This window comes from Eupeodes corollae, chromosome 3 (assembly GCF_945859685.1).
Source record: "Eupeodes corollae chromosome 3, idEupCoro1.1, whole genome shotgun sequence".
Taxonomy (NCBI): Eukaryota; Metazoa; Arthropoda; class Insecta; order Diptera; family Syrphidae; genus Eupeodes; species Eupeodes corollae.
In genome coordinates, this window is record NC_079149.1 from 28410437 (window position 1) to 28421279 (window position 10843).

Below are 10843 nucleotides of genomic sequence, written 5' to 3' on the forward strand. Positions count from 1 at the left end.
AACAATTGAAGCCTAATGACCATGGACAGAGAAGAGAGTTCGTTGAATGGATTATTGAACATCAACAAATGGACCCTGATTTTTCGAGCAAAATCATCCTAAGCGATGAAGCACATTTGCACATGTCTTTGTCAATCTCCAAAATTGACACATTTGGGGTTTGGAGAACTCACATGTGATTGTCGAAAAACAAATGCATCCACAACGCGTGACTGTATGGTGTGGATTTTGGGCTGGAGGCATATTTGGGCCATATTTTTTTGAAAATGATGCTGGTCAAGCAGTGACTGTTACTAGTGCTCGATATTGCGACATGATTACACAGTTCTTTCTGCCAAAATTGGATGATATTGATGTTTCCAATATGTGGTTTCAACAAGACGGTGCCACATGTCATACAGCCTGTGAAACAATTCAATTACTGCATCAGACATTTCCAGGTCGTGTACTCTCTCGTTTCGGTGATCAAAATTGGCCTCCTAGATCGTGTGATTTAACACCATTAGACTTCTTTTTATGGGGTTATTTGAAATCACAAGTCTATGTCAACAAGTCCACAACCACCCGTGTATTAAAGGAGGAGATTCAACGCTGCATCAACGATATTCAGCCACATTTATGCAGAATGGTCATGGAAAATTTCAACAAAAGAGTGCGCATGTGCATGCAAAGCCGTAAAGGCCATTTGTCCGATGTGTTATTTCATACATAACCCTATCCTATGTACTTTACGAGTCAATAAAAATATAACTATCAAAAGACTAAAAACGGCGTTTTCTATTTAATTCAAATCTTGCGTTAATTTTGGGACACCCTTTAATTGTAATTTACGAAAATAATATTTGATTTGATTTGATTTTTGTGGAATGGTTACTGTGAAAAATATCATAACTACATGTCATTAAATTGCTAGTAATTGGCACTATTCAATTACACATGTAATTAGTAATTGAAATTCTTTAATTACAATTTATAGTAATTGAAAAATCTGCATGATGATTTCAATTACAACTAAAAGTCATTGATTTTGTTTAATCATTTTTTTCCAACTCAGAAGAAAATTAAAGGAACATGTTAGCTTTCTAGTTGGATGACTATCTAACCACTCTACCAGACGGACAGTTTTCTAGGAAATCAAATTGAAAACACCTGGAGCTGCCCGAAAAATTGTTAAATTTCCGATATAGAATAAGTGTTCAAAAACATTTTATCTAAAGTCTAAACAGTTAATGATATTCAAATTAGGTCATGATATATTACTTCTTTCACCTACTCACGTACTTAAAACTTCATAATCCTGTTTAATTCTCTCCGATATCTGTTTTCTGTTCTTAGTTATTTCAAAACCCTTTTTTACCGGAAAAAATCAATCTGCTAAAGAGTGTTTCTCCCAACAGCAATGCGTCCTTCTACGCTCCTACTTAAATAAATTTTACTCCTTTGCTTGTCCTAGAAATGTATTTTTTTTCGCAGTAAGGTATAGAAAAACTGTTATATTCATTTTTTTTTTTCAAATCGATCTATAACAAGGATAACAAGGATCTCCTCTCAAACTCACGTTTTCAATTTTTACAATTTTGTTATTTTTTCTTCTTCTCATTTCAGGAAAGAATGGTTCAAATAACACGACAAAAAATGGGTGGACTTGGCCTAAGCATAAAAGGTGGAGCCGAACATAAACTACCAATACTGATATCCCGCATTTACAAGGATCAAGCAGCTGATATAACTGGACAATTGTTCGTAGGCGATGCGATTATCAAGGTAAATGGTGAATATATAACAGCGTGCCCGCATGACGATGCTGTTAACATTTTACGTAACGCCGGCGATATTGTTGTTCTAACTGTCAAACACTATCGAGCTGCAACACCGTTCCTGCAAAAACAACGTAAGTATAGATAAGTTATAGGTTATAGGTACTCGCACCTGGAGATATTCCAGACCCAGGGAGTACCTATAGAATAATCTATTTAGATGCACTTACAACGAACGGTTAAAAAGGAGCAATGGCCGCTTTTCGTCTATACACGAGCATAGCTCTTAACGTCACCTTTTTGCGTCGCATAGTCGTGAACGCGGTGAACGGCAGCAACATATATGGTGTAGTATAGGGCTTGGTGCTGGTAGATGATGAAAGCTAATTGCATTTACCGTTAGTGGTAGGTAATTAGTAATGGAAATACATCGTCTTCCGGTCGGTGTTTGTGTGTCTAAATATGGATGGATAGGTTTCTCATTTCCATTTTGTATCCTGTTGTTTTAACATCATTCCCTTTCTCTTCTTCTTCTACTTTATACAATAATACAGTTACTAAGGACACCCCCGATTCAGACAACGATGCAACATGTGCGGAACTGAAGGCTGACGAAGGATTCAAATCCTCAGTGAATAATGGCACAATAAGCAGGAGCTGTAGTCGACCTATGTCAATTTGTTCGGAACCAGAGAAAAAGTGGGTCGATGTTGTTTCAGGTGAGTTCGTCCTGCTGATCCTGATGATGATGGTGATGAAGATGATGATGGTGGTAAGGTAGGTAGGCTATACTATAGTGGCTAAATTCAGAGCTTAGATGTATGTACATAAAGGTGGAATGGTTTAGGCTAAGGGTGGATTGTTTAGCTTGGGTGAGTGTTTGTTTTTCGCTTACTGCTCTTCGTTTCAATTTGCAATGAGAGGTGGCTTTCTGTATTACTTATTTTCTCATCCTGCTATAGCAGAGGATATGATGATGATAAGAATATGGTAAATAGGTACCTCTGCTTATTTCTTTTTCTTTTCTTTCTTTTCCTTCGGCAGGAATTGTCGTCTTTTTTTAATTTTTCCTTTTTTGTTTTTGTTATTTGTGTTTACTTTGAGTTAGTTCGTAAGGACGAACGTCGTCATCGTCCTCTGCGAGTCTGTATCCGTCGTCGTCTGGTCGTTAGTCATTGTTGCTTGTCGAGCAATTGTGTTACACCGCATTTACTACTAACTGGAGCTTGAAAGGATTCTTCTTAAAAGAGAGAGACAAGAGAGATCCTTTCGAAGTCCTATCGTCAAAGATATTTTGTTTGTCTGTACTACTTATTTGTATACATATTTGAACTGTGGTGGGTTTAAAAGGATGATGAAGTAATTTAATTTATAAAAAAGGGAGATTTCCATTTATTTATTTTTGTATTTCAATTTTTTTTTTCTTTCTACTTTTCAATGATTGTTCGGATTTCTGCTTGATTTGAGGTCTTTACAACGAAGAGAAGTAGAATTCTGATTTTGAAGTCAATTGGAATGAATATTTTTTTTTCTATTTAAACAGACATTTATAGGAAAAACAAAAAAGGCATTTGTTTTCTATTTTATTTAAAAAAATATATAACAATAAAATCAGAAGAACAATAGATTTCTACCTGACCAGCATTAGATTCTAATTTTCTTCAATATTGATTTTCTGATAGAAAATGAAAAACTTGAAATAGACTGTGGTATACATTCTGTTGAATTTTCATTACGTGTAGTTGAAAAAAAAAATCAATCTTAAATATAATAAAATACAGGCTTGGAAACGACCCACACTCAAAATATCCCATTTGTCGCTTTTAAAACTTTAAAATCTATGGTAAAGGATTTTTCAAAAAATCAATTTTTGTTCACCTTAAAAATGTTCTTCGAAATAATTATTAATGAGAAAAACCTTTAAGTACTCGGTTTTTGAATTTTTTTATTAAAGGTATTGAAAAACCACTCTAAGATTATAATGCCTGTGCCTGGTATCTGTGTCTCATAACTTCTACTAAATAACTTGTAAACCACACTGCACAGTTCACCACATGGCTAAATGTGTGGAGTAAGCTTAGTTTTTTGATTTTCCTATTTTTTATAGGTGATCCCCGATGTTCATATTGTAGACATGTGCATTCAAGAGGACACAAGCCTCCACAGGTTTTTCTCAAAACCCACCTCTGTCTATCAACTCCTACTCTCACCTCCCCGAGGTGAACATCGGGTGCCTAGTACCTCAATTGGAGATTGGGTTCCAACCCCAGTGGAAAGTTGTTGGAGAAGTGTTTCCACTAAGGCACCTCTACTTATCCAGGCGGGAGCGGACCAATTCTCGAGATCGAATCAACGGTGGCGTCTATAGTTTGAGTAAGGTTGAACTACTTAGTAAACACCTTATAGGGCTTCTTCGACATATTCGGAGCCCAGGCCTGTAAGGAGCGGTTTATCCGGCTCCCCTTCTTTGGAGTTATACTAAGGATCTGGCCCTCCAGGTTGGGGCTTGTGCGTCGGGGAGACTTCCTGACCACGTAAAAGCTTTCATAGTTGCGAAGCACCAACAAACCTCGGACGGATTTATTGTTGACAACCAACGCAAACGAATAAAGGACAACGAACTTCGGATATGTACGTGGAATGTTAGGTCCCTTAACAGACCACGTGCAGCCGAACAATTAGTGGAAGCCCTAAACTGCTGCAAGGCACATATGCGATATCTACTACGGCGACTGCTACCGAGAACAAAGACAGCGTCTATTTGGGTGTGGATTTGTTGTTGGAACTAGGCTCAGGCAAAAAGTCTTGAGTTTCAACAGTGTAAGCGCATCAAGGCTATATTCGCCAACATAAGCCTACTATGCGCGCATGCCCCAACAGAGGAGAAAGATGAAGACACCAAAGACATATTCTTCGAGCTCTTGGACAAGACATATGAGCAGTGCCCTGGCTATGACATTAAAATTGTCTTAGGAGATTTTAATGCCAAGCTAGGAAGAGAAGACATCTTTGGTGGCATAATCGGGAGATACAGCCTGCACGACACCACCTCTGATAACGGATTCAGGCTGGTCGATTTCGCTGCGGGGCGAGATGTTCTGGTAGCTAGTACGCAGTTCACGCATCTCAATATCCACAAGGGGACATGGAGATCTCCTGATCAATCAACCGTCAACCAGATTGACCACATTGCGATCGACGCACGACACTTCTCCAGTATACAGGATATCCGAACATTCCGAGAGGCCAACATTAACTCGGACCACTACCTCGTTGTAGCCAAGGTACGGCTACGGATATCCCGATCCAAGCCAAAACAAGGAAGTACTGTGAGAAGATTCGACGTTAGACGGCTACAATCGCAAGAGACTGCCATGTCCTTTTCCAATCGAGTCTCTAAAAACCTCTTAAGGAGTCCTATGCTTCCTGCATTAAGTGTTGAAAACCAGTGGCAACATTGCCTTGCAGCCATCAGAGATGCCGCCTCTGAAGTGCTAGGTTTCACACGGCCACCACAGCGAAACCCCTGGTTTGACGATGAATGCCGGCAAGCTCACGCAGCGAAACAAGAGGCATACAAAACGGCGCTGCACAAAAGGACAGCTGTAAGGGAGATAGAACCACTCAACCTCGGCGACGCAGATCAACAATTCCGCCTACCCGACCTCGACGAAGTGAAGAAAGCTATATCTAAACTTAAGTCAAACAAAGCTGCTGAAGCTGACGGCATCGCTGCCGAACTATTCAAAGCAGCAGGCGATGACTTGGTACGGAGCATGCACTAACTCATCTGCAAAATATGGTCGGAAGAAAGCATGCCCGATGAGTGGAATCTCAGCATAGTGTGCTCGATACATAAGAAAGGAGACCCTCTTAACTGCGCCAACTACAGAGGCATCAGTCTCCTTAACATTGCGTATAAGATCCTCTCTGCCGTATTATGTGAACGTCTGAAGCCATTCGTCAACAACCTGATTGGTCCTTATCAGTGTGACTTGTCTTCAGACCAGGAAAGTCCACTTTCGACCAAATATTCACACTACGGCAGATCTTGGAAAAACCCAGGAACTTCAAATCGATACCCACAATCTCTTTATCGATTTTAAAGCCGCGTATGACAGCATCTATAGGGAAGAGCTCTACCGAGCAATGTCTAGTTTTGGCATCCCTGTCAAACTTATCCGTTTGTGCAGAATGACGATGGAGAATGCACGCTGCTCTATCAAGGTCGGAAAAGATCTTACCGATGCATTTGATGTCAAAAAAGGTTTAAGACAAGGCGATGCACTGTCATGCGACTTCTTCAACATCGTTCTGGAAAGAATTGTGCAAAACTCAACCGTCAACACTAGAGGCACAATCTTCCAAAGATCCATCCAATTACTCGGATACGCAGATGATATTGACATAATTGGAAGATCAAAGCGTGATGTCAGTGGAGCGTTTTTGAGCATTGCAACGGAAGCGAAGAAGATGGGTTTAGTGGTCAATGAGGGCAAGACCAAGTATATGCTGTCATCAAAAAAGGACACTGAACGACGACGTCTTGGACAAAACGTCACCATGGACAGCTATAACTTTGAGGTAGTTAAGGACTTTGTCTACCTAGGCACCGCTATTAATGCAGACAACGACACCAGCGCTGAAATCAAACGAAGAATAACTCTTGCAAATCGCTGCTTCTTTGGACTTAGAAGGCAATTGAGAAGTAAAGTCCTCTCTCGAGCATCTAAAATCACCTTCTATAAGACACTCATCATCGCGGTTCTCAATAATGGCGCTGGGGCCTAGACCCTGTCAAAGAAAGATCAGAGCGTCTTAGGATGCTTCGAGAGAAAAATTCTTCGGGTAATTTTTGGTCCCGTACGCATAGATGGAGAATGGAGGAGAAGATATAACGACGAACTGTACGGGCTGTACAGCGACACTGACCTAGTTAGCAGAATTAAAGTCCAACGGCTTAGATGGCTAGGTCATGTAGAGTGGATGGACATCAACGCTCCAGCCCGGTAGGTCTTCGAATCCAATCCCGAGGGACGGCGCAGTAGAGCAAGGCCGCGACTCAGGTGGCGCACCCAGGTGGGAAAGGACCTCAACCAACTTGGCTTGCGAAACTGGAAACAGCTAGCTAAGGACTGAGCTGGCTGGAGACGTATGTTGGTTGAGGACTAGGTCCGCCCGGACTGTAGTGCCTTATTAAGTAAGTAAGTAAGTCCCCGATGTTCAAAATTTGTTCCGCACTGTTCCCTTTTTTTAAATACCTAAAAATGGGCCAAAATCAATTTTTTGTAATTTATTTCAGAATTTTTTACTTGTTTTGATCATCGGTTCATATATTCAACTCACAACCAAATATCAACACATTTTTATTAAGTAACTTATTTTGTAAAATTTTTGAACGAATCTTTGAAACAATTCGAATCTTGGCACTTAAGATAAATTGGCAGGAAGGGTTCGACATCCATTGCATTTTTAGCTTTAAAACGTTTTAGCTTGAAACCTAAGAAGAATGTCCAAATAATTAATTTATAATATTGTATCATAAGTATCGAAGCAGCAGTTAAGATTGGTAGCGTATCATGTTGGCTTTTTATCGAAACGCATTTAAAAAAGAACCTTTTTTATTAAATAATATAATTTTATTTGGAGTACACAATAGTCAAAATTATATCACCAAAAGTAAAAGTAACAGTATCGTACAATTAAGTGACAAAATCTTAGGTTATGTTAGGTTAGGTTAATGTGGCTGCGGATTTAGAATCCACACACTTAGGCCAAGAGAAAGGCCCATTGTGATACCACATGAATCTAGAGAATTACTTCTAACTAGTAGAACCATTTTGAGCTTTTTATAAAGCGAAGAAGATATTTAATATCCTTTTTAGCTAGTTCACTGGGATAATCAAAAGAGTAGTCCCCCAGATGAAGTTTGCGTCTGAGTGAAAGAGCAGGGCAAGTGCATAAGAGATGAGAGATTGTTTCCTCTTCTTCTTCGTCCATGCAGCTCCTGCAGAAGTCATTTGAGGCTACGCGAAGTCGTATTGCGTGCCTGCCTATAAGACAGTGCCCTGTAAGGACACCTATTAGGGAGCTAATATGAAGTCTGCTTTGAGATAACAAGTCTTTATAGCGGTTTAGGTACATTGAAAGCCATATGAGTTTTGTGGCTGCGCATGTTGGTAAATTGTGCCACCTAGAATTTGCTATCGCAACAGCTGTTTCTTTTAGCATAAGTTTACATGTAGCTATCGGTATACCTATCTTCTCCCTTTCAGGTGAAATAGGTATGACGGTTCCATTTTTAGTTACTTCATCGGCTCTACAATTTTCTGTGATGTCTCTATGGCCCGGCACTCAACAGAGGTGAATGTTAAGTTGCTGCGCCATCTCCATAAGAGACGATCGACAGTCGAGGGCCGTCAAAGATTTGGTCGAGACACCGTCAAAGGATTTGATAGCAGCTTGACTGTCAGAGAAGATGCGGATATCAGAAGTTGATATCACGTTTTCTCTTAGCCAGGAGAGAACCTCTTTTATCGCTAAAGACGCTACAATGATTAGGGAGGCGGAATGAGATGCTTAGATTAAGCTTTTCTGAGTACACACCACTACCAACTCCCTCATTTGTCTTAGATCCATCTGTATAAAAATGAATACTTTTGTTATCCAGGAGTTTTTTGTCTTCCCATTCATCTCTGGATGGAATGGATACCTGGAAGTTTTTTCCAAATAGGGGTTTAGGTATAGTGTAGTCTATGTACTTTGGTATAGAACCAAAGAGGTTCAAAATGATGGAGTGCCCCACATTGTTGTTGGTCCATTGAGATCAGGCGTCGAGTCTTATCGCTGTACTCGCTGCCACTTGTTTACTGAAGATGTCGAGGGGTGTCAGATGATGCCCCGCCTATGCAGAGACATGCAGGACTCTGCTGAGTTTGTCGTAGTATGTGACTTTCTCCAGTGCAGTCCACCATTCTGCATCTCCGTACATAAGTATTGGTCGGATGACCGATGTGTAAAGCCAGTAGGTTATGCGAGATTGAAAACCCCATTTGCTTCCTATAGCTTTCTTGCAAAGGAAAAGAGCTACTGTAGCTTTTTTAACTCTTTCCTGTATATTGGATTTGCAACTTAATTTTTTGTCCAATATCAGACCAAGGTATTTGGCATCATTGGTAAAAATTAGTGGTATACCTTTTATTGAAGGAGGTACAATTACTGGGATCTTGTATTTCCGTGTGAAAAGGACGAGGTCTGTTTTTTGAGGATAAATACTAAGTCCGCAGTTATCAGCCCATCTAGTGAGCATATTGAGTGCATTTTGGAGGAGGTCTCTCAGTGTATTAGGATGTTCCCCTGTGACAGCGATAGCAACATCATCGGCATATGCAACCACTCTGTAACCATCCCTCTCAAGGGATATTAGTAGTTGGTTAACCACTATGTTCCACAGGAGAGGGGACAGAACACCACCTTGCGGAGTGCCTCTACTGACAGACCTTTTTGTGCAAAAATCTCCCAAACTAGAGTTGATGATCCTGCTTTTTAGCATTAGATTAATCAACTCACAGATTGAGTGTTCGACGTTTAAGGTCATCATAGCAGAAGTGATAGCGGATGTGTCAACCTTGTTGAAAGCGCCCTAATTATTAAGGAAGGCCACCATAGTGTATTCCTTTTTCTCTAGGGAGTATTCGATAGTTCTTACCAGAGTGTGCAAGGCTTTTTCTACCGATTTCCCTTTGCAGTAAGCATGCTGAGACATTGATAGTCTCTTCTCAATGTTGTTACGTATATGGATATCGATCAATCGTTCCAGAGTTTTGAGAATGAAAGATGATAGGCTAATAGGTTTTAGGTCCTTACATGGGTTGACATGCGAGCATTTGCCCGTCTTGGGAATGAAAACTACCCTGACATCTCTCCAACGCTGAGGTATATAGACTAGATTTATACAACTTTTAAAGATCATCTCAATGATGGGCGAAGTTATATCAATGGTATATTGTAGCTCAGCTGGTATGATTTGATCTGGACCTGGAGATTTGTAAGGTTTGAAACTATTCAGATCCCATGTCAATTTTTCTTTTGTAACCAGGCCTTGAGGAAAAATTAAGTTAATACCCGACCCAGGACTGTATGTTGTATTAACGGATTGGGAGCTATCTGGTTTAGCGTTTCTTCGCAAGAGTTAGTCCATGTAACATCTGAGTTTTTAAGACAACTAGGCATGGTTGGATTTGTGGAGAGAATCTTCCTTATCCTTGATGCCTCCGCGGATTCTTCTATTAAGTTACAGAAGGATCTCCATGAGGATCTTTTGGCTATTCTCAATTCTAGTTTAATTCTACCCATATACATTGTTTTATTTATCCCTTTGTTATCATGGACTTATGTAGTGAGTGTTCTTCGGATCTCCCTCCACATGAAGATTTTTGTTACATGTTTTGGATGTGATGGTAGGTTGCACTTTCTATGTACTACCATATCAGAACGATCGTATAGAACAATGTCTAATACAAAAAAAAAGAGTGGAGATCTCTGCGTGCAGAAACAAAAAATAGCCAACTCGAATGCATCAGGAAATACGATTTCTCCAGCAAAAACACCCTCTCAACCAGCATCGAAACGAACTCGAAGTACTTCCACTCCAGACGTAAACAACAAGCAGGACGTAGGAGGGAGTTGCAATGCCCAGATCTTGCAAGAGATGAGGGCAATGAGGAGGGAAATGGCCGAAATAAAAACAAGCTGTGATTTTGTTGCCAACAAGTATGAAAAAATTAATTGTAACATAACAAAAAATAATGATCTAATTAAAAAACTGTCTGATGAACTTAAAGAATTAAAAGAAAATAATTTTAAAAAAGATGAAATTATCCACAAGACAGCCTTGTCAACAACGACTTCAATCAATATTTGTAGAAGAAGCTGATGAAATCGAAATTCATAATATACTTCGAAATCTGAATCCAAATAAAAAGTCCAGGTGCTGACGGAAAAAAGGGGATGCGACATTAAACTCAATGCAAATCTGCTAACACCGTTGATTCAACAAATTGTAAACAGAAGTTTGACACAAGGGT

General features: G+C 39.8%; 1 protein-coding gene across 2 annotated transcripts in view; it reads left to right on the forward strand.

Annotated features, from left to right (window-relative positions):
* The window catches only part of LOC129951214 (gamma-1-syntrophin), a 290397-nt gene that overhangs the window by 208290 nt on the left and 71264 nt on the right, over window positions 1–10843 (forward strand). For both annotated transcript variants that reach the window (XM_056063254.1, XM_056063253.1), the window contains 2 exons: window positions 1606–1891; window positions 2312–2476. In XM_056063254.1, the coding sequence (XP_055919229.1) occupies window positions 1606–1891; window positions 2312–2476 (451 nt within the window). The remainder of the gene's footprint in view (window positions 1–1605; window positions 1892–2311; window positions 2477–10843) is intronic.